At 49.5% G+C, this 24,823-nt stretch overlaps 1 protein-coding gene across 1 annotated transcript in view; it reads right to left on the bottom strand.

Annotated features, from left to right (window-relative positions):
• STAG3 (STAG3 cohesin complex component) overlaps nucleotides 1-24,823 on the bottom strand; it is a 1,294,449-nt gene that overhangs the window by 883,240 nt on the left and 386,386 nt on the right. The window contains exons 8-10 of the mRNA XM_086945989.1: nucleotides 6,070-6,274; nucleotides 1,561-1,712; nucleotides 1,216-1,289 (exon numbers count right to left, since the gene is read on the bottom strand). Of these exons, the coding sequence (XP_086802115.1) occupies nucleotides 1,216-1,289; nucleotides 1,561-1,712; nucleotides 6,070-6,274 (431 nt within the window). The remainder of the gene's footprint in view (nucleotides 1-1,215; nucleotides 1,290-1,560; nucleotides 1,713-6,069; nucleotides 6,275-24,823) is intronic.

The raw sequence follows: 24,823 nt of genomic DNA, 5'->3' as shown, positions 1-24,823 counted from the left end.
ATACCAATCTAGGAGCTAAATAAAATTTGTTGAGGCCCACTAGCACGGTATTTTTAATTCACGTATACCCACTCCACCACCACATCACTTTACACCACACAGTCTTTTCACAACAATAGTGCTCCTGCGTAGTCCGCTAGTCGCAGCACGCCCCTTTTCGTAGAGAACTGGGATGGCCCCAATGATGAAGCATGTCACCGTGGGGAAACCCCGGTGAGTGAGGGGACTCTAGAAAGAAATTTTTCTTTCTTTTTTTGGTCTGTACTGACATATTCTGAGCAGTGACCATAACACACAAACTAGGTCTCTGAATCCAGTACTTTCGATTCCTACTTTTTCTACTTCTACAGTATTCAGCAGGAAAAATGGAAAACTGAGTTTAATTCTGAATAAAAGTGTATCGACATAGTAAAATGATGATCTAAAATACGTTTTATGATATTCTGAAATACACATGTAAATATTGCATTCTGAATTGCTTTACTATGAACATTTTTATGAAAATTACTTACAAAAAAGAATTCTCGTCAATGCAGGCGTGATTGGAAAACTGTTCGAATAAATCTTCAAAAGTGAGCTACTGAAGAAAAATTAAATGAAAATAATGTACCAGAACAGGTACAAAAAAAATGAACGGGTTCTTTAGTAATGAAGGTCTAAAAAAAGGTAAATGAACTGAGGTTTCTTCTTGAATCAGGGCATTGGAGTTGAAGGGCGTGATTTTTCAAAGGGGTTGGACCCTATTCCGTGGCGGCTTATCAAATGTGAGAATTACAAAAAAAATCAATAGTGTGTAAGTTTTAAATGGTTGAAAAAAAAAAGTTGAGAGCAAATTTCTAGATTTTGCTTCAAGAGATACAAGATCAAGCTAGCACAGAAAAAATATTCTAGCGGTCAATGATGATGAAGATTCCAGTGACTGAGAAGGAATGTAGTAATTTGGAAAAATTTTAAAATCTACATTTACATCAATAATTGTGTAAATGGCCAAGATCGTGATACATAGCGTTACTGCTCCTAAATATGTTGATGAGTATTAAAGGTTGTGAGGACAAAGCATGTGTCGCCTGTCAAAGATACAAAAGCTGTACTAGCACATAAAATAAAATATTTGCTTGCAAGAATCCCAGCATTATCCTGTGAGAAATATGCCAAGATCAGGAAACAAAGACCGTCCAAAAACCCGGCTGTTCCCTCAAACTGGAAGATGCTCACCTGTAGCGATGAACAAAGACTCCCTTGAATATAGCATTCATCATGTTCTCGATATCTTCCAGATTCTCCTGGAGCTAAATTAGAGAAATAAATATATATTTTTATTATCTCAGAAATTTATATTTATCATTCATATAGTTCAAATGCATAGAGTGTCTACAATAGTGCAACACCAGATACTTTTGCTTAAACTAGATGGTGAAAGAAACAAACTAACAGTTAAGGAACCATACTCTTTGCCTGGACTTCCTTAAATGACATGCCAGTTTTCCATCCCCACAATTTCTTTCACGCACCAACCCCTATTTGTGACTAACAACCTCCCACGTACAACTTTTTGCAAACCTCTTTCCGTTTGAGAAGCAGCGCCTCCAGCCTTTCAGTGGCCCTCTTGTCGATAGCTTTGTTCCTCTCTGCATCATACTGTCGTTGATTATTGTCTTTGTGCACAGTCAGATTAAGAGCCACATCCACTAGGGCAGTCATCAACTTCAGAGCTTGAGCAGTGTATGCAAGAAACAGTGACGTAATTGGTGGAGAGAACATTATTGGAAAAAGGAAAGAATGCAGTGAGAATGTAAGAATACATTTTTAAAAAGGTACAAAAGAGAAAGATGCCGTTAGCAACGAGTAGCAAGAAGCAGGAACTCTGGCTGCGAGCGAAGCATGTAAACTCACAAGGGAGAAAAAGGCATACAGTTAACTGGAAAGACAGGGCAAAAGGCAAAACAGTGTGAAGGCAAGAAGCCACAGCGACATAAAATGGGGTTGAGGGAGGATAAAGATGCGGTAGAAAGTTGTGAAAGGGTAAGAAGCCATGAAATGCAGCAATACAGTGCGGAATGAAACAAGAAGAGTGAGAAAACAGGGTGGTGAAGCAACAAACATGACAGAAGAAACAAGGAACAAAAAGTAATAACCAGGAAAAGAAAAAGCAAGATAAGATTGAGAAGCAGGCAGCAAAGATGTGACATTAAAAGAAACATTGGCAAGGAAATGAGAAAAACAAGGAACAAGAGGCATATATAACCATTTATGCTACCACAGGAAAGAATCTGTCAATCAATCAATCAATGACTTATATAGCGCGGTACTCACCCCGAAGGGTCTCAAGGCGCTGGGGAGAGGGGGCCGTTACCGCTCGAAAAGCCAGGTCTCGAGTTGCCTCCTGAAGAAGAGGTGGTCCTAGGTCAGCCGTAGGTGGATGAGGAGGGAGTTCCATGTCTTGGCCGCCAGGTAGGAGAAGGATCTTCCTCCCGTGGTGGCTCTGCGAATGCGTAGAACGGCGGCGAGGGCGAGGCTGGCCGATCGTAGCTGGCGGGTGGGTGTGTGGAGAGTGAGGCGGCTGTTGAGGTACTTCGGGCCCATGTCGTGGAGAGCCTTGTGTGCGTGGGTTGAGAAGTCTGAACGTGATCCTCTTGTTGACGGGAAGCCAGTGCAGGTCTCAGGTGGGTCGAGATGTGGCTGCGGCGTGGGATGTCCAAGATGAGTCGTGCGGAGGCGTTCTGTATGCGCTGGAGTCTTTTCTGTAGTTTGGCAGTGGTTCCCGCGTAGAGGGTGTTTCCGTAGTCCAGTCGGCTGCTGACGAGAACCTGGGTGACTGTCTTCCTGGTTTCGGTGGGGATCCATCGGAAGATCTTACGGAGCATGTGCAAGGTTTAGAAGCACGATGATGATACGGTGTTGACTTGTCTGGTCATCGAGAGGGAGGAGTCCAGGATGAAGCCTAGGTTTCGAGCGTGGTCTGTTGGCTTGGAGGTGGTGCCCAGGGCAGGGGGCCACCAGGAGTTGTCCCAGGCGGTGTGCGATGATCCCAGGATGAGGACTTTGGTCTTGTCTGAGTTCAATTTCAGGCGGCTGCTCTTCATCCACTCAGCGACGTCTTTCATCCCTTCGTGAAGGCTGGCTCTGGTGGTGGCGGGGTCGTTGGTGAGGGAGAGGATCAGCTGGGTGTCGTCGGCGTAGGAGATGATGTTGAGGTTGTGTTGGCGTGCGATGGCTGCGAGGGGCTCATGTAGACGTTGAAGAGGGTGCGGCTGAGTGAGGATCCTTGTGGTAAGCCACAAATGACTTCGGTGGCCTCGGATCTGAACAGGGGGAGGCGGACTCTCTGGGTTCTTCCAGCGAGGAATGAGATGATCTACTCCAGAGCCTTCTCTTGGATTCCGATGTTGCTGAGGCGCTGTACTAGGGTGCGGTGGCAGACCGCGTCGAACGCCGCAGAGAGGTCCAGGAGGATGAGGGCCGCTGTTTCCCCGTTGTCAAGCAGGGATCTGATGTCGTCGGTGGCTGCGATGAGGGCGGTCTCGGTGCTGTGGTGGTCTCGGAAGCCGGACTGCGAGGGGTCGAGGGATCCGTTGGTCTCGAGGAAGGCGGCGAGCTGTCTGTTGATGATGATCTTCCCGATGACTTTGCCGGAAAAGGGAGGAGCGAGATGGAGCGGAAGTTCTTGAGGTCGGTGGGGTCCGCTGTTGGTTTCTTCAGTAGGGCGCTGAGCTCGGCGTGCTTCCAGCTCTCCGGGAAGGTGGCGGTGTTGAAGGAGATGTTGATGATGTCCCGGAGTTGGGGTGAGATGATGGAGTTGGCTTTGTTGAAGACGTGGTGGGGGCAGGGGTCGGTTGGTGATCCGGAGTGGATGGTGTTCATTGTGCGGGTGGTGTCTTCGGTGCTGACCGGGGTCCAGTTGCAGAGGGTGGTGGTGGGGGGTGTTGGTTCGGTGGTTGGGTGCTTGGTTTGTGCGCCGTAGCTGTTGTGTATGTCGGCGATCTTGCGGTGGAAGAAGGTGTAAAGGTCGCAGAGGTCTTGCGAGGGTGTGATGTTGTTGTTTCCGGCGTTAGGGTTGGAGAACTCTTTGACAATGCTGAAGAGTTCCTTGCTGTTGTGGGTGTTGTTGTCCAGTCGTTCTTTGAGTGTTGTCCTTTTGGTGGTACGGATCAGCTGGTGGTGTTCGCGGGTGGCGTTCTTGAGGGCAGTCATGTTTTCTGTGGGGTGGTCGTGGCGCCAGGCTTTCTTGAGAGTGCAGCAGTTTTTCTTGGATGTTTTGAGTTCGTCGGTGAACCAGGAGGCTTCTTGCTGCCGGGTCTGCTGGGAGGGTTCTTCAGTGGTGCAAGGTCGTCGGCGCAGTTGGTGAGCCACTGTGTGAAGGTGCGGGCTGCTTGGTTGAGGTTCTTTGCGCTGTCAGGAGGTTTCAGGCTGAGGGCGGTAGTGAGCTGGTCGGCGGTGATCTTGCTCCAGCTCCTGCGAGGAACCTGTTGCGGGTGGTGGTGAGTCGTGGTTTTTTTGAAGCTGAAGTGGACGCAGCTGTGATACGTCCAGTGAAGTCCGGTGGAGTCGCTGAAGGAGATGTGATTGCTGGAGAAGACTGGGTCAAGCGTGTGGCCGGAGTAGTGGGTGGGGGTGTTCACCAGTTGCTCGAGTCCGAGGTTGGCGAGGTTGTCCAGCAGGGTGGTGGTGTTGGTGTCGTTTTTCTCCAGGTGGAAGTTGAGGTCCCCTAGGAGGATGGAGTCAGTGGAGGAGAGGGCGTGCGGGCTGATGAAGTCTGCGATGTCTTCGATGAATTGGGTGCGTGGTCCCGGGTGTCTGTAGATGAGGGTGCCTCTGAGGGTGGTCTTGGGGTCGGTGTGTATCTGGAAGTGGAGGTGCTCGGCGGCGGTGAAGTTGTCGGAGTTGGTCGTGATACGGATGGTGTTCCTGTTGACGATGACGATGGCGATGCCTCCTCCGGTCTGGTTAAAGCGGTCCCTCCGGGTGATCTTGTATCCGTCCGGGATAGCTATGGCGATGTCGGGCGCTGAGGAGGCGTTCATCCAGGTTTCCGTGAGGAAGGCGACGTCTGGTGATGTTGTCTCGAGCAGAGTTCGACGGCGTGTCTGTGGACGGAGCGGGTTTTGAGGAGGATGCACTTGAGGTGGTTGTTGCTGGTGCCGGGCCTTTTGGGCGCGGTGCAGGTCTGGAGGCAGTGGAACGTGCAGGCTTGGCAGCTGAAGGCTCCGTGGGTGCGTTTCGGGGTGGCTCGGTAGCAGGCGGGGTTCCGGTCTGGTTTGAGTGCGTGGAAGGTGGTGGCGTCGTAGGTCCGTCGTGTGGGCTGGCATCGTCTGGGGCCAGGGGTCCTGGCGCTGGGCGCCGTCCAGGCCCGGACGGGGGCAGACGGGCTTGGCTTTGGCGCACAATCGGCGCATACGTGCGGCGGCCTCCATAAATGTCGAAGTGGGAGGGTGGAGCGGGGTGGCCAATGGGCGGTCGAGGGAGGGGTACATAAAAAAAGGGGGCAGGGATCGGGGAGGGGAAGAAACGGAGGGAACAGACACGGGGAACAAGGGCTATGCAAAATACGATAGAGCACAAATGTACTGGCACAACAATAATGGGCACAACAATATCACCCTGAACCTGGCACTCAGATGGCGAGAGTGCGGGAGACACGGGCACAGGGGCGGTCAACGCTGCTCTGGGTCGATACAGCGGCTGAGGGCTAACGGCAGCAGCGGAGGGGGCAGTAGTCTTGGGCACCCACGGGGGGGAGCCGCGCGGTGTGTGGAGCGACCGGCCCTGCAAGCAGGGTCAAGGGTCACTGTATCAGCACATTCCATAGCCATGTCCTAAACTTAAAAACATCCAATGTTCACTTCAGCAAAGTTAAAGGGGATAGCAAAGAAACTTGACCAACCAAACATGTCAAACAGCATGTACAGAAGTTGTGCGGAACAAGAAGTGCAAGCTTTATCACAAAGTAACGGGACAGCGTAGGCAGCAACCATGCATGCTTCCACCACAAACAGGAGCCACACAGGCTGTGCAAGTTTCCCCACTCAACCGAATCTGGGAGATGAATGAGTGGAGACGTAATTTCTCTACCTGCCACGGTGCTCGTGTGGCGAAAGGCGCGAACTTGAGAGTCTGAAAGGCCAGTCAGCAGGGAGATAAGTGTGTCCATAAGGAATTCGTCATACAGGATGTTGTACTGGCACTGCCGTACCAGAGTGACAATGAACTCGCAGAAATTTGCTTTGAACTTTTTCCACGGTGGACTGGTCATAGAAAGAGGGTAATCGGAACTTGCCTGCAAAACAAAGGAGGGGTGATTTTGTTTAACATGATTTATGTCATTGTTCTGCCCTTAACAGTGGAAATGAACTATACTAACACTCTAGCACAAGGACCACAAGGTCATCGTCAACACATTCTACTACAACCAGAGAGTACGTGTGGGTGTCTGAAAGTAAGTGTATGCATATTTGAGAGTATGTGGGTGTGTAAAAACAATGCTGACTGGGAAAAAAGGACTCACGCTTTTAGTGTGAACTGGCACACACTTTAATTCACAGAACCCAAACATACACAGACTTTGAGAAATGCAGATAAGTGGAATGCTGATACTCTGACAATAAGAAAGAATAAATACATTAATCCCTCACTAATCCATTTAGAGGGATTTCTGTGCTTTGATTAACTTCAGAGATAAACCAGGATGCACATATATATATATATATATATATATATATATACACACATGAACAGAAACGTATAACTATGTATGCATTATGCGAACTTATCTTTCAGAGAAGAAAACGCAACCAATGGTTGAGATGAAATAAATTATTTAATTTAAAAAATGTTGTTTTTAATAAATGCATCCTTGTCAAAAGGTAACAGTCATTGAGCATTTGGCATAAAAAATAGCATTATAACAGTACATTGAGAAATATGAATCATAAATCACAAGGTATAGTAGTAACCCCTGCCAACAATGATGTGTGAGTGTCAAACAAGTTACTTACCGTCGGTAACGCTTTTTCTGGTGGACAGTATCGGCCTGTGGATTTTTCACCTTGTGAATATCCCCCTGCATCAGCAACATTCGTAAATTCTTTTTGTAGCTTCGCGCCGACGTGGACGACGTCACAGAAGCACAGCATAGCGCGCGGCTCCGCTGACGTCACAGACTCCATAATAGGCCCACGTCGACGTGATGACATCAGTTCCGCCCTTTTTTCTGTACCTTTAAGGCACACGGAGGGATCAACAACAGTAGATATACACACAATGTACACAGTACCAAATAATCAAAATAACACACACAGTGTGTAGTCTATGCAGGAAAGCAATTATAATAACATTTCCTTTGACAATAAAATATTTACATTACACTAAATCAGGTATAGAAGAGTGGTGGCGGGGAGGCGGGTGAGCCAGCGAGGAATCCACAGGCAGATACTGTATCCACCAGAAAAAGCGTTACCGAAGGTAAGTAACTTGTTCTTCTGATGGATACATCTGCCAGTGGAGACTCACCTTGTGAATAGAGTCCCACAGCAGTCCCCACTCCCGGAGGAGGGTGTCCACTCTCCTAAACCCGAAAATCCTGGAGGACAGAACGCGCACAGGGGCCTCCTCACTTCGGAATCAAAGCAGTAATGCTTCGCGAAAGTGTGGAGAGAAGACCAAGTGGCTGTTCTACAAATATCCTCTACAGGTACACCCCTAGACAAAGCAGATGTAGCAAACCTTGCTCTAGTGGAATGAGCTCTTAAACCTTCAGGAGGTTCCTTACCCGCCAGAGAGTAGCATATCTTGATACACAAGACAATCCATCTCGACAGCGTGCACTTGTGCACCGCCTTGCCTTTTCTGGCTCCAACAAAACCAACAAAGAGCTGGTCATCCACTCTGAACTCCCGGGTTCTGTTCAGGTAGAACCTCACCGCCCTCTTCAGTTCCAAGCGGTGAAGTCTCTCCTCCTCCTTGGAAGGGTGAGGGGGAGGATAGAAGGTAGGAGGGGTAATGGACTGCCCTGGATGGAAGGGAGTTACCACCTTAGGCAGAAAAGCAGCCCTGGTCCGGAGTACCATTTGTTCAGCATGAATGGATAAGAATGGGGGTTTTGAACTAAGAGCTTGAAGCTCACTTACCTTCCTTGCCGAGGTAATTGCAATCAGGAAGACCGTTTTAACAGACAACAGTCTCAAGGGACACTTGTGCAAAGGTTCAAAAGGTGAACCCATCAAGAAAGGTAGCACAAGATTCAAGTCCCATTGAGGCACAATAAAAGGAGTAGGAGGAAATGTATTTGTAAGGCCCTTAAGAAACCTTAAAACAATAGGAGATCTAAATAAGGACGGCTGATCCTGCAGACAGAGGAAAGGCTACAAGGCCGAAAGATAACCGTTGACCGTAGCTACAGCAAACCCTTGCTGAGCCAAAGAAAGTGCAAACTGAAGTAGGCCAGACAATCGAGCCTTCAAAGGGTCAATGGACTTCTCCGCACACCAAGAAACAAATTTAGACCACCTATAAGATTAGGTAGACTTGGTGGAATCACGCCTAGCCGATAAAATGACATCCACCACATCATGTGGGAGAGAAAAAGAATTCAGGTTGCCCCGTTCAATCTCCAGGTATGAAGGTGTAAGGTCTGGAGGTGTATTTGTAGAACCTGCCCCTCCATCTGAGAGAGTCGATCTGCCCTGAGAGGGAGACGGAGCGGCGGGCACGAGGAGAGGTGGAGAAGATCTGTTTACCACACCCTTCTTGGCCAATCCGGGGCGATCAATAGGACTGGGGCCCGGTCATAGCGAACCTTCCTCAGAACCAGAGAAATCAAGGGTATGGGAGGAAACGCGTAAAATATTCTTGAGTCCCAACTCAACTGAAACGCGTCCCCCAAAGCTCCCTGCATCGGATACTGGAGACTGCAGAATGACGGACAGTGAGCATTCTCGTGAGTGGCAAACAGGTCCACTCGGGGAATTCCCCAAGTCCGAAAGACGTGACGAACCACCTCCGGATGAAGCCTCCACTGGTGGTCGGCTGAGAACTGCCGACAGACGGTCTTCACGTACGTTCAGAACTCCGGCCAGATAATTTGCCATCAGACAAATTTGATGGTCCTGAACCCAGGACCAGAGACACAGATACTCTCTGCAAAGACACTGCGACCCCACTCCTCTCTGCTTGTTGACATACCACATTGCGGTAGTGTTGTCCGTCAGGACTTGAACTGACTGACCGCAAAGGGAAGGGAGGAAGGCCTTGAGCGCTAAACATATCGCCCGCAACTCTAAAAGGTTGATGTGAAACAACCTTTCCTCTGGAGACCAAAGACCCTTGATCTCCAGATCCCACAGATGAGCACCCCAACCTAGAGTGGATGCATCAGTTATTACTGTGGCAACCAACGGAGGAAGAAGGAAGGGCCTTCCTTGAGACAGATTGCCCCCCACGCTCCACCAAGACAGATCCGCTCCAGCTTCGCTGGAGATCCTCACTGACTCCCCGAGATCTCCGTTGTGCTGATACCACTGCTTCCTGAGGCACCACTGGAGTACCCTCATGTGCCAGCGTGCATGGTTGACCAACAGAATACAGGAAGCCATCAGACCGAGCAGACTGAGGGCCTTCAGGACCGGAACGACCGCTCCATTGTAAAATAAAGGAATAATTTCCTGTATGTCGCGAATCCTTTGAGGAGGAGGGAATGCCCGACATACAGTTGTATCCAGTAGAGCACCTATGAACAGGTTGCGCGGGGAGGACACCAGGTGAGATTTGGGTACATTTATCGAAAAACATAATCTGAACAACAACTGAGTTGTGACTTGGAGATGATGGAGCACCTTCTCTGGGGATTCTGCCTTGATTAGTCAATCGTCCAGATAAGGGAAAACTAACATCCCTGATCTTCTGAGATGTGCCGCCACCACAGCCATCACCTTGGTGAAGACTCGAGGCGCAGTAGTAAGACCAAACGGAAGGACCGCAAACTGGTAATGCTGCGAACCCACCGTAAAACGGAGATACTTCCTGTGCGACTTCAGGATGGGGATGTGGAAATATGCATCCTGCAAGTCGATCAACACCATCCAGTATTCTACCAGCAGCGCTTGAAGAACCTGCGCAAGGGTGAGCATCTTGAACTTCTCCTGCTTCAGAAAGAGGTTCAAAACCCTGAGATCCAGGATTGGACGAAGTCTGCCACCCTTCTTGGGGGATCAGGAAATACCGTGAGTAGCATCCCTGATCCCTTTCCTGCTCCGGAACCACCTCTATCACACCTTTTCTCAGTAACGCAGGACTTCTTCCTGCAGGAGTAGCAGGTGCTCCTCTGAGCAAAACTCTTGGCAAGGAGGGTAATTCGGAGGGAACTCCGGAAAGGGAAGAGCATACCCATTCTCCACGAGATTGAGAACCCAAAGGTCCGATGTGACCGATTCCCAATCTCGTAGAAAATAGGTAAGCCGACCCGCATGATCCGGAATGGCAGATCTAGGGCTGCTTTGATGATGTTGGAGGGGGTGGGGAGAAGAAGAGGAGGAGGAGGATGCTTGACGTCCGCGAGGACGAGCTCTTTGTTTGCCTCTGTATGACTTATACAGCGGATTTTGCTGTTGCTGTTGCGACTGCTTGTAGGGACGAAAGGAGGACCTTCCAAACCCCCTAAACCTTTTGCCCACAGTTCCTCGGGATTGTAAACCCAAAGACCTGGCTGTAGCCTTGCTGTCTTTGAATCTCTCCAACGCAGCATCAGCTTTCTTTCTGAAAAAGGCCTGAGCCATCAACAAGTAGATCCATTAAGGCAGCCTGGACATCCGCAGAGAATTCAGAAGTCTTCAACAAGGCCGCTCTCCTGGTGGCAATAGAAGATCCCATGACTCTCGCCACCGAGTCAGCTGTATCCAACTCACTTTGGATGACTTGCATAGAAGCAGCTTGAGTGTCAACAAGCACCTCATTAAAATGTTTCTGTCCTCCTCTGGAATTTTAGGGGCTAACTGCTTCACAGAATCCATCAAAGCATGGATGTAACGCCCCAAGTGGCATGTGCATTCGTTCTCTTGAGAGACCTACTCGCTGACAAAAAAAACTTTCTTTGCGGATTGGTCCTGTTTTTTTTATCTTTGTCTACAGGCACCTCAGGGAAAGCACCTGCAGATTTCTTGGAGCAGGCTGCCTGCACTACCAAGCTCTCTGGCAAAGGATGTGAATATAAAAAGTCTGGGTCTCCAGGAGCCACCCTATATCTTCTTGCGACAGCTTTAGCAACTGCAGGAGCCGTAAGAGGTCTACTCCACACCTCATAAATTGGCTCCGTCAAAGCTTCATTGAAAGGGAGCTTAGGCTCTACCACTGAAGACAGAGAGGTGGAATTTTATCAATATATTAGACTTGTACTCCGCAGAAGGCAGATTCACGTGCAGGCATCCCCTCTCAGCGGAGCTAGCGCTGGAGAGGGAGAACTCTTGGAGCCTCGTCGGCCGCCATTCCCCGCGCCGAGCAGAGGGACTCGCCCCCTTTTAGGCCACGCCCCCTACCACCCGTACAAAACGCGCTGATCTGACAAGCGCCACAGTTAAACTTGGACCCTCCTGAGGCTCAGCCGGGAGTAGGAAAATTGTGATTTTGCACTTATTTTAACCTTTGCTTGTATTGCTTTTTAAAAGTCACTCACCCTGCCCTCTGACGCTGATCACCACGTGCAGGCATCCCCTCTCAGCGGAGCTAGCGCTGGAGAGGGAGAACTCTTGGAGCCTCGTCGGCCGCCATTCCCCGCGCCGAGCAGAGGGACACGCCCCCTTTTAGGCCACGCCCCTACCATCATCCTAGCCCTATAAACATGTGTTTGTCCCGGAAGCGCAGCGGACGAACTCAGCGGGCGCGCCGTTTGCGCGCTTAAGGTAAGCTCGTCTGCGCTCGTCCGCGATCACGACGCGGACGTGGCCGGTCCCCCTGTGCGATTCACCAGCGACACCACCGTAACATACACTCGGACTGAGTTGATTTCCCTGAGACTTTCCCCATGTTTGATCTGCCCCTGGCCCACTCCTGACGCTCGGAGCCTTGCCTTTGTATGTAAAGTCTGCCATTTTTCCCTTCCTCCCCTCGATCTTACATACAGCCCGGCTCTCGCTCTGAATTCCGCCGCCACTTGTGGAGCCTGCCCTTCTTTTACCCTCAGACCTGCGTTGATCAATTGCAGATCATTGAGTAAACATGCCATTGACATCTGGCAGCCCCTTCGGGATCTGCTTTTCTTAACAGAAACTTGGCTGAATTATACCACGCAACCCCATCATCACCCTCGCCCTTCCGGAGGGTTATAGCATTGTCTGTGCCAATAGACCCAATGGTAAACAGGGAGGTGGCGTTGCCCTAATCCATAAATCCAAATGGACGGCTACCTTCCCTTTTTATGACCCACTTGATTGTATAGAAGGTCTACCTTTCAGTGTTCAAATCTCCCCGTCTACCTCCTGCTAGGGAATACTTGTCTACCGCCCGCCCCATTCCAACACCTCCCATCTGCCGGCCTTGGCAGACTATATTATCCAGCTTAGCACACGCTACGCCAACTTCACTGCTTTAGGGGACTTCAATCTCCACGCAAATGAGGAATCTGGTTCGCACAGCCAAAATTTTATCTCCACGCTGGCGGCCTGCAATCTAGTGCAAAAAATAGCCTTACCCACGCACAAAGCGGGACATACACTAGACCTGATTTGTTCCAACCTACCAAGTATTCGGGCAGCCCCCCCCATCCCGGTTATTTGGTCGGATCATTTCCTCATCCCTTTTGAGATAGTGGGTCTAGTGGAACTGAAAATACCTATCACCCCTAAAGCATCAGGCAGAAACTGGAGCTGTATCACTCCAGAAACGCTCCAGGAATACTTAAAAAATTCCCAACCTATCCCGTTGTCTGACCCAGACAGTGGTATTGACCATCTGGACCAGTCAAGCCCTAGAGGCTTTGGCCCCACTTAAACCCATCAAAACCTACAGGGCTACACCATCTGCACCTTGGTATTCCAACGAGCTTCGTCAGAAAAAGGCCTCGTGCAAATCGCTCGAACGCCTCTGGAGGCAGAACTATTCCTTGGATAGTAAAACCATCTATAAGACAGCCCTCAAAGAATACCGCAGAATGATTGAGGAGCACAAAAGGGACTTTCTGGCCTCTAGAATCAAACATGCTAATAACGGCGCCAGGGAGATTTTCAGCACAGTCAGATCCTTCACGGACCCCAACGCGCGGACTCTGATTCAGCCTGCCTCCCAGTCTTTGTACGATAAACTTTCGCTATTCTTTGAGGAAAAAAATCGAGACCATCCACTCCTCCTTCCCAATCTCCAACAGAGAAGGTCCAAAAGAGGAATCCACCTCTTACATGCTACAGTCCCCCACTCTGACAGAATTTGCAGTCATTTCCGAAGCCGACACCATGGCAGAACTACTCAAATGTAAGTCTGGCTCACCTGATGATCCTTGGCCAGCCAAACAATACAAGAAACTGGCTCCCCTGCTCAATCCCTACTTGAACCACATCTGGAACGAATCCCTGAGAATGGGCTGCTTTCCCGCCAAATTGAAACACGCTTCCCTGATCCCCATTCTGAAAAAACCCAATTTAGACCCTGATAACCCCAGTAACTACAGGCATATTTCTCTCCTGCCTGCCCCAGCTAAGATCCTGGAAAAACTGGTACACTCCCAGCTGGCGAAATACATTGAATCCAGTGGGCTCCTACATGACTCCCAGCACGGCTTTCGGTCAGGCCACAGCACTGAGTCAGCCCTTGTTGAAATGGCTGACTCGGTGAGATGGTCGCTGGACCGGGGGTCGAGGGCGGTGTTAGTGCTGCTGGATCTTTCAGCGCCATTTGACACCGTCTCTCATAAGATCTTGCTGAGAAGGCTGGGGGACCTAGGTATAGGCGGAATGGTTCTGAAGTGGCTCTCTTCTTACCTATGCGACCGCACACAGCAGGTATATACCTCTCCATATACCTCCTCCGCTAGACCACTCAAATGGGGAGTTCCTCAGGGCTCATCCCTGAGCCCGCTTTTGTTCAATGTTTATTTCACCCCCCTGGCCAAACTGATTGCGCAAACTGGGATTAAATCCACCTCCTATGCTAACGACATTCAGTTACTTTTTACCTTTGAGACCCCCTCCACCTCTGCCTTCGATCCGCTGAAATCCTGTCTTAGAAACATCTCCAGTTGGATGGACTCCAACTCCCTCCGACTCAATGCAGGAAAGACGGAGATCATGTTTTTTAACTCACCATCGCCTTTGGACCCCAATCTGTGGTGGCCAGATGACCTGAGCCAAGCCCCCACACCCAAAGACTCGGTGAGAAACTTGGGAGTGGGTTGGGACAATCCTCTTAGTTTTAATGCTCAGGTCCAAACAGTAGCAGCATCTTGTTTTGCTAAGATCAAGACGATCAACCGGCTCAACTACCTGCCGGCAGACTGCCGTAAGACTGTGGTACAAGCATTGATAACATCTCACCTTGACTACACCAATGCATTATATCTTGGTATCACAGCAGGCCTTTGCCACAAATTACAGACTGTCCAAAATGCTGCCGCTCGGCTGGTGGAGAGAATTCCAGCTAGACATCACATCTCTCCTCACCTCCGAAAACTGCATTGGTTACCTATTGCCAAGAGATGTGTATTTAAGGCCATGACTCTGGCTTTTCGCGCTTCTAAGGGCAATGGCTCGGCCCACTTGAAAAGCACTCTGAGGCCGTATGTCAAGGCCAGGACATTACGTTCTAACTCGCTACTTCTCCTGGAAACCCCAAGATTCAAACGTACTCGTGCCGGAGGGAAAACATTCGAGGTTTGCGCCACTCAGTGCTGGAACAAGCTTTCGGTTACTTTACGTGCCTGTAAAACTGAAGCGGCATTTCTAAAGTCACTAAAGACCCACCTTTTCTCCGTATAATGTTCTCTTCTTTTCCTACCCTCACTGTCCCCAGTTTTACCAGCGCCGGTTGGGGCAGCTGTGCGCTTTATAAAACACACAAATAAATAAATAAATTCAACAGTTCTGCTGCCTTCTTGATGACCACAGGATATGGTGCCACATCCTTTGAAGGGGCATCTGGGACAGAGGATTACTCCCAATCCGGAGACAGCTCCAAACCACTAGCCTCCCTTAGGTCATCAAAGAAATCTTCCGATTCCGGCAGCTCACCTTCTTCTATCTCCGCTTCTCTGTACCTCTGTTCCTCTAGAAGTCACTGAGCCTCACGTCTCTACCTGTCCTGCCGAAAAGGCGTTGGCGGATCCGCAATCGACTCAGATGGAGCCGGAGCCGGCGTCAAACTCCGAGCTGGATGACCAGGCTGCTGTTCACGAGGTCTAACAGGAGCCAGAGCCGGTGACTAAGGAATCTGCGTCTAAGACCTCGGCGGCGCCGAGAAATGCCAAGGCGGTGTCGGAGCCGGCATAAATGACATGATTATAGGCCATCGGACCCATGGGATCAACCAGTGCGCCAGAGGGGTACATGGCGCTCGAGAAGACCCCATACATGGCATTTAAATACTGAGTAAGGTCTTGTCCCGGGCCTGGAATGGGAGGGTATAGACCCACAGCCTGCTCTCGAGGAGGCACCGGAGTCTTGTCGACCTCTTCCTCGGGTTGGTGTGCCAGAGTAGTCGAACCCTCGAGCAAGGGAGCCTCTTCCTCCTATCAAGTTGGTGTTCGAGACGACGCCGGAGAGGAATTAGACACCGGAGCCGGTGAATGCTCCGGCGACACCATGGGCGAAGCCTCACCTTCCGGATCCAGAGCCTCTGGTGAAGGAAATATATCATCTTTACGGTGCATTCTACTCAGTGACTTCGGCTTCGAATCTGAATCTTTCCCAGAATTATGTCGAGATCCATGCTTCCTCTTCTTGTGCTTCTTTTTTGCCGATCTGGAAGCATGCCCCGATTAAGACTTCAAAGGCAACCTCGAACAAGACCTCGACCTCCTCGATCGCGACCTTGAGCTCTTCCTGTCCTTTTTACCTTTCATTTTAGCAACCAGGAGCTTCGCCTCTCTTTCACGAAGGGCCTTGGGATTCATCTTTTTATAGGACGGACACCCTTGGACATAATGGTCCGAGCTCAGGCACCATAGACAATCTTCATGCGGGTCCGTGATTTACATAATTTTCCCACATTCACCACACAGCTTGAATCTGGTCTTCTTCAAGGACATCTCGACAGGAGACAGCGAAAGAAGAAGACTCTGAAACCAACAAACAGTAACTAAGTTACTATAAAAGCTACAGAGGATCCCTCGAAAAACGTTAGCGTCGACGACACGGAAAAAAAGGCACTGATGTAATCAAGCCGACGTGGGCCTATTATGGAGTCAGTGACGTCAGCGTGATGCTGTGCTTCTGTGACGTTGTCCACGTCGGCACGAAGCTACAGAAAGAATTTCCGAATGTTGCTGACGCAGGGGGATATTCACAAGGTGAGGAATTCACTGGCAGATGTATCCATCAGAAAGTGTGCACATTGAAGTCTTCAGTGGTTATGCTCTTCTGATGAATTTAGTATATATGATTTCTTGCAGTGGACATCCATCATATTATTATCTGATTTTAATTAATTTCATTTATTTTATTCCATGCATTTAACAGTTGCATTTGCCTACTTATAAGTGTGATACTACTGCCTGCATATATGTCTCTATATATACGTTTGAATGTTTTTCATTTAACATCTGGGAAAGCCTTCTTGTTAAAGAGTCTTGCACAAATAAAACCCATGCCTTATTCTGAGAACAGTCTTTGATGTGTTTCCTTTTATGAGAGTGAAATCCCTTTCCTGGTGGTGTTTTACCGCTTTACCCTGTTTGTGCCTCCATGTGGGAGGCACAAACTTGGGAGGGCAAAGCAATACATGGAGTCAGAGACCCAGTACTTAAACCCAAATGGGCCTTGAAGTGGGGGGTGACATCATAGATCCTTTTTCCCAGCCCTGGCCCCACACTATTAGTAGGGAGTTATCAGCGCTTTGTGTGGGAAACAGGATTATTATAAATGGGCTTTGCATTAAAACTGGACTTCTGATAGTAAGTGCACTGTTGCATTAAACACCTTTTAAGTACATTTTAAGTATTAGTGCATTATCCTCAACAAAAACACAACTGCTTCTCAAAACACTGACAAACAATAAATAATGAACAGACCTCACTCAATTGCTCCAAATATTTCTAACAAATTAAGATAAATTAAAAATTCATGTGATACAATAAAAATACAAAGAGACACGTGACATGGGCCTACACTGCAATATCGTGGTTGAGGTGGCATGTATACACCACTGTGCATTTAGAAATGTCCCCACAGTCTCAATTTTTGATGTTTCTTTTTGTAGCTTATATTAATATCTTTAATTACCTTGATGTAAACTTTTGCTTGTTATTTTCTTTGTCTTACTTTGTAAGCTTATCTCATTCTTTCAATAAAATTTTTCTGAACTTAAAAGAAATGTCCACACAGCCCCTTGATATCAATAGAGGCCAATATTGTACAGTTACCCATTACAAATAGAGAAATTGAGTAATTGGTGGGGTGGAACTCAACTCAAGCAGCAACTACTATTCTGATCAGAGTGAAGGAGTAGTTTCTTACCTGTAACTCCAGTTCTGTAGTAGGGGTATCTCTGTTATAGCCATTATCTAGTGAATAGTCCCGCTCATGTGCTGGGACCCCAGAGCAACCCAAAAAATCTCTTAAGCTGTCTTCTGTGCATTCCTGCATAGACACTTAAGAGAGAATTAAAGACAAATAATGGAGCCTGTACATGCAAGGCTACACTGTCCAGTACTTGAACTAGAAATGCAAAGGATATTCCACCAATATCAGATTCAGTACAGTCTGCCAAATTTCACCCATAGAGAAACTTCCCTCTTCACAGAAACCTTGGAATGATAGAGAGGAAGGGATGGACAGACCAGCCCCCCCCATGGGCTGCCATTATGTGGCTTAAAAAGGGATAACGTGCCTTTAAGGAAACTTTCCAGAACTCTCGATATCCCAGAATGCACAGCAACTCCCTCCACTTTCAGTTCTTTTTGGAGGTGTATAAAGCTAGATCTGTAGCATTCAGTATTTCATCCTTTTCTCCACCGGGGAGGAGGGCGGGCGCTTATGACTATAACAGACATACCCCTACTACAGAACAGGAGTTACATGTAGGAAACTACTCCTTCTGTAGTAGGGGATCTCTGTGTATAGTCAATCTAGTGAATAGAATGGCAAGCCCATCCCAACAACCAAACCAGCGGTGGAGGAAAAAGACAATACCACTACTGCGCAAACCGATTTCGTAACAAAGCCTGCCCTACCTGAGCATCTGCTCTGGCATCAGAGTCCAGACAGTAGAGCTTCGCAAAGGTATGGACCGACTTCCCCGTGGCAGCCCTGCAGATGTCTGCAATGGGAACATTACGGAGCAACCCTGTTGTAGCCGCTTTGCCCCTGGTGGAATGAGCCTTAGGCGTACCCCCTGAGGTCTTATTAGCCTTTTGATAACATAACTGGATACAGGACACAATCCACCTAGAGATGGACTGTTTAGAGGTAGCAAGACCAGTCCTGACCGACCCATAGTTGATAAACAATTGGTCTGACCTACGAATATCTTTGGTTTTATCCAGATAGAATTTCAACACCCTTCTGACATCCAGGGAATTAAGAGACCTTTCCGCTAAAGTGGAAGGATTCTGAAAAAACGTAGGAAAAGTTATGGTCTGGTTAACATGAAAATCAGATATAACATTTAGAAGAAATTTAGGGTGAGTTCGCATAACAGCCTTAGCAGCATGAAATACAGTATAAGGTTCCTGGCAACACAATGCCTCAATTTCACTCATCCTGCGGGCCGATGTAATGGCCACGAGGAACGCCGCCTTCCAGGACAGGTGCTGCAGCGAAGCCTTATGAATAGGTACAAAAGGCTCCTTCATCAACCTGGACAGCACCACATTCAGTTCCACGAAGGCGAAGGAAGCTGGACAGGAGTAAACACTTTCTTCAAGCCTTCCAAAAAATCCTTTATCACAGGAATCTGGAAGAAGGATATCTGTGAAGGGCATTTCCTATAGGCAGTCAGCGCAGCGAGATGAATCTTAATAGAATGAAAATTAAGGTCAGACTGCGCCAAATGCAAGAGGTATGGAAGGAGGACATCTTCCTTGCATGTCGTCGGATCATAGTTCTTGGACGTGCACCAGATGCAGAACCTCTTCCACTTGTAAGCATAGGAAGTCCTAGTGGAAAGGCGCTTAGCCTCCTTCAGTATGTCCATACAATCTTCAGGTAGATTCAAATGGCCATATTGCACTATCTCAGGAGCCATGCCGCCAAACTCAAAGACGAGAGGTTGGGGTGCACCATCTGCCCCCTCGAACTGCGTGAGAAGGTCCGGCCTACACGGCAGCCGTATGTGAGGAAGGAAAGACCGGTGAAGCAGGTCTGTGAACCACCACTGTCTGGGCCATTCCGGAGCAATGAGGATCATCCACGCCCTGGATTAGGACAGCTTGATGACCACCACCGGAATCAGGGTAATGGGCGGAAAAGCGTACAGAAAGCTGTTCGACCAGTTTATCCATAACGCATTCCCCAGAGTCTCCTGCTGGTAATACCTGGATGTGAAGTCTCTGCATTTTCAGTTCGGGGCAGTGGCGAACAGATCCACGTCTGGAGTGCCCCACCTGGCGAAGATGTCTCAGAGCACCTCATCGTTTATGACCCACATCGTGGTTTTCCTGGATCAGTCTGCTGAGTGCGTCCGCCTGAGCATTCTGCACACCTGGCAGATGGGTAGCCGTTATCGTCAGTACGCTGGCTAGCAGCCAGTGCCAGATCGCCTGCACTTCCTGTGACAGTGTGCGCGATCTCAAGCCCCCCTCCTTGTTGAGGTAATACATCGTGGTCGTATTGTCCGTTTGTACAAGCATAGAGTTGGTCTGGAAGGACGGATAAAAGGCTTTCAGTGCCAAGTTAACAGCTCTGAGTTCCAGGAAATTGATGTGGTACGTGGACTCCGTTGGGGACCACGCTCCTTGGATCAGTAACTGTCTGGAATGCGCTCCCCAGCGCGGAGAGAAGCATCCGTCACAATAGTTTGCGTGGTAATGTCCTTGTGGAGCAGAATCCCCTTGAGGATGTTATGCTGAACACCACCATCTCAGGGACTGCAGAGTGTGCAGAGATAGTTGTATCCGGTCGTCCCAGTCCCCTCGCCTCTGGTACCACTGATCCTCCAGACATTCCTGCAGTGGCCGCATGTGTAGGCGTGCATGTGGAGTGAGGAAGATACAAGAAGCCATCGACCCCAGTAGAGAAGACACCGTCCTCACTGTCGTAGATGGAACAGCCCTGAGAACCTGAGCCTTCTGAAGGATTGATAAGCGTCTCGCCTCCGAAGGACACGCTTGCTGACAGCGTATTGATGGAGGCTCCCAAGTACTGTACGCACTGGACTGGGGTCGGGACAGACTTGGACATGTTTATGTGCAAACCCAGCTGGGTCAACAGAACGGCCGTCCTATTGAAGTTCAATTGCGCTTCCCGGAAGGTGGAGGCTTTGATCAACCAATCGTCCAGGTAAGGGTAAACAAACACCTTGTTCTTTCTCAGGTGTGCCGCCACCACTGCCATGCACTTTGAAAAAAAAGTCCTGGGCGCAGACTTCAGTCCAAACGGGAGTACGGTGTACTGATAGTGATTGGTGCCGACTTTGAAGCGCAGGAACTTCTGGTGTTTCTGTGCAATGGGCACATGGAAGTACACATCCTGCAGATCTATCGCGCAAAGCCAGTCTCCCCTTTGTAGCCGAGGGTAAATCTGGTGCAAAGACAGCATGCAAAACTTTTCCCTGCGAATCCATTTGTTTGCTTGTCGCAAATCCAGAATGGTCCTGAACTCGTTCTTGTTTTTCTTGCGTACCAGAAAGAAGCGGCTGTAAAGACCCTTTCCCCTTGGAGACAGAGGGACGTCTTCTATCGCCCTTTTTCTCAACAGGGTATCTGCCTCCGCCTGGAGCTCACGCAGTTGAAACTGCAAGCAAACCGGTGGAATCGTGGGAGGCGAGCTGAGAAAACAAAGACTGTATCCATTGCAAACAATATTAGGCACCCACATGTCCTGAGTAATTTTTCTCCACTCTGCCAAGTAATTTTGTATGCTTCCCCCCACCGGAGCGGGTAACAGGAGAGGGGGAAGTAGCAACTCAGGGCTTAGACCCTGCCGGGCCCTTGTTCGCGGAGGAGGACTGCTGACCACCTCTGCCACTCTGGCGCTTTTGAAATGGCCACCGCTGGTACTGCTGTTGCTGCTGTCCAGCCTGCCGACCTTGCCCTCTGCCCTGCGCACCATAACGCCTTTGGAACGGGCGGAAGGTCTTCCTCTGTTCCTTTCGCTTCTCCAACCCGACAGCCGTCAGGGTTTCAGCCTCCGCCTTCATGGGGGCCATCTCCTCATCCGCATGTCTGCCGAACAGGGTCGCTCCTAAAAACGGTAGGAGTAGGGTCTGCAATCCTATGATCGCCCCAGATTTTTGCTTTTTGCTTCACTGGTTTACGACTTTCCCTGGCTGTGGGCCTGCTAATCAGACCCACAGCCTAGCTGTTCTCTCTCTAAATTGACTCACATGTACCTTAGGTGCATTTACCAATTGGTACTGGGCCACCTTATCAGTCCCTGTACAGTATACCTTAGGTATCCAGGGCATAGTTGTACCCAGGGCCTACCAGGGGTGCAGCATGTATTATGCCACCCCTGGCTGGCCATCTAAATCTGACACAACTGGCTGCACGACAGCTGGGGCAAGGTGGTGTAATCACCCTTTGCTTTAGATATAGTATACCTATATCTAACCCTAAAATGGACACTGATATTCCTATCAGTCACTCCTATGGCAGGCCTTATCAATCCTGAAAGCAGAGTGCTTGGAATTATGTGAGATGGTGCTCTGGCATGAGCTGAGCCCGTTTGCAGCTTGCGGAACCAAGTCCTAATAGCTGTTCCATGATAACGCGTACCATATACTCTTAAGTGCATTATAATCCTCGTGGTTATTTGCCAACTTTGGTATCGCTTTATCAAAACATGTCGAGTAAGGTGTCATACGAATTGGAATACTAACCCCTCTCCAATTCTGGCGACGGGGTTAGCATTCCACCCTTCTAGAGGGACACGACATGTATGTAACTGTGAACCCCGGTTAAAGTTAACTCGAGCCTCAGCATCACAAAATGGAAGCTGCCACCACAGACACAAGTCTGACCTCCTGCTGCTGGGAGTCCTTCCAGCAAGGAGAGCTTGGACAAAGGGTTTCCTGTCAGGGGCGGTACTAGCACCATCCCAGACGGGGTTTTTGTGTATCCCAGGTAGGCAGGGCTGAGAGGAAGGTGACTGCAAGTGGCACCCCGGTGCTCACTGTTCATATGCCGCCTTGAACCAGTTCCAGGGGCACACCAGCCCCTGAGCTGGGGAAAGTCCGGACAAGGGAGAGGGGTGTAACCACCCCCCTCCTGGTCCCACCCATGAGCAGGACCTAGTCGCGTGCCAGCCCCTTTCTTTAGTATAAAGGTAGGAGCGGGCCCCCTTCCCAAATTAGATAATTCTGAATCTTGACTACTTTCCACGAAAGAACTCTTGAACATTTCTGAAGACTCTCCCTTGTGGCTAAGGAGTAGCCACCCTGCATCAGCGGGCACCATCTAAGCGCATGCGGTGTGCTGCAAGTCCATCCTCCGGATCAAGACTGCCCAGCTCGACGAGACCCGGATTCCCAGGCATCTCTGACCTCTACCTACCTCATCAGCCCAGCTGAGATTCGTGGGTGTGACGAGACCTGAAGGGACCGGCCATCTTCCAAACTGCACGACGCTTATCCAGCACGACCGCCGAGGTATCCTCGAGTGAGTGCTTTGGAGTTTGAGAAGCCCTAACCCTGAGCAGCTCCAGCACAGAAGTCCAGCCCCCCCAGCATCCACGAGATCTGCGTGGGGCCCTTCTGCTCTTTGCTGCTCACCACGTTGTCCGGCCACTTGCCTGCTCGCTTGTAGCCCTCCTGACGACGAACCACGACGATTGCATCGCTGGTCTGGTTGCTCCAGACTGGCCCTAGCTCCCCTCCAACAGAGGAGCACCCCGGACCCTCCTGGTCCACTCCAGACGCCATCTTGAGTCCACTGCGTGGGCTTGACTTTGCCAAGGTTTGTTGTCCCAATCCTGGGTCCAGCATCGCCGACAGCAGACACCTTCGTGGGACAGCTCGCATCTCCATCCTGGTCGCCGACAACGCCTCCTGGTCCGAGAGACTGCAGAGCCCAGCGTCGCCCACTCACCTGGTCGAGGTGACTTCATCCGGTGCCATCCTGGTGCCCACCTAATCACTGGCTAGTGATTAAGAACTGAGTCCCCTCTGCTTTCAGGTCGTCTCCATCACCGATCCAGGCTTGGATCCCATCGAACTTCATCACTGGTCGCCTGCCAGCAACTTCTTCTTTCAGGCTCCGTAGACTGTAACGAGGATTCCCGACGTCTTTTGAACCCTATGCAGCCGCAGCCCCTGGGCTAGGTAACCTGAGCATTTCGGTGCTCCAACGTAGGTTCACTATCTAAGTGTCCAGATCCTTTTTCGTTTTCAGCCTATCTAGTCGGATTCGTCCGATAACTGTAACTTTACGAGATACTAGTATCCATAGACTTTGTCCCGCATCCCGCGTGAGAGTGCACACTCTGCACCCGATCTCCCTAGGCCTCCTGCTCCTGACCTGAAGGTTCAGTAGTGTAGTCCTAGTGATCCTAAAGCCTCTGGATATTGTTACTTACCTGCTAGTATTTCGCATTCCACTTTTGTAGCATATGGTTTTTCGTGCCCCTCGGGCATTTGTGTAAATTGTGCAACTTAAAGTATTTTCTTAAGAGTTTTGTTATGTGCTTAGCTCCCTGACTCATAAAGAGATCAGGGTAGACTTGTTATAAATAAATATCCTTTTATTTTCATAACAACTTGTGCGGTGTCCTTTCACTTGGTGTTCAAGGGGTATATGTGATGGTATAACAGCTGGCTTAACACGCCCTCTAGAGTTTAGCCTAAAGACTGCTCTTGTCCATGCTACTAGTATAGCTGGTCTATAAGGTTGACTTACAACCAATCATCAATAAGGGTTGTTTGGAATGATACACAGTGATCACTAGAATAGTGAGCACTACATATCAGGCCAACTTCTCACAGTAGGTTGGCGACCTTCTGCTGCACCTCTGGCTTTACTGACGTTAGACGCAGCCAGTTGTGGCATCGCAGGTTGATCCCATGGCAGTACCCGTGGGCTGCCAAGAGTGAGGAATCCGCCGCAGAGCTTTTCACCTGGTTGGAGACCATCATGCCCACATTAATGATCTCTTGGAAAGCCTCCCTTCTGTCCTTGGGAAGGTGTTCCAGGAACTGCTGCATGGACTCCCATAAGGCCCGGTCGTAACGGCCCAACAGAGCCGAGGCACTTGCGGAATTCATAGAAGTGGAGGCCGTACCGCAGACTTTCCTGCCGGCCGAGTCCATCAGCGGTACAAAAGGGGGTGGTAATGGACGGAGCATCTGAACCAATCAAACACTCACACCCAGTCAAAAGACCTGTGTTTAATCCATCACCGTTCTTTAGCCCACTCTGCCACCCCAGTTCAGACATGGCTATATGCAAATCAGTCTGACCCTGTGCCTCATGGGAACAGTCCAGCCCGAACTGCCAAGCCATGCCTTCCCTGGACCGGAAACAAGCTTCCGAGGACCGGTTTCT

The sequence above is a fragment of the Lissotriton vulgaris genome, chromosome 12 (assembly GCF_964263255.1).
Source record: "Lissotriton vulgaris chromosome 12, aLisVul1.2, whole genome shotgun sequence".
In the NCBI taxonomy this organism is placed as follows: domain Eukaryota; kingdom Metazoa; phylum Chordata; class Amphibia; order Caudata; family Salamandridae; genus Lissotriton; species Lissotriton vulgaris.
This window is presented reverse-complemented; position numbering and strand designations above follow the sequence as displayed.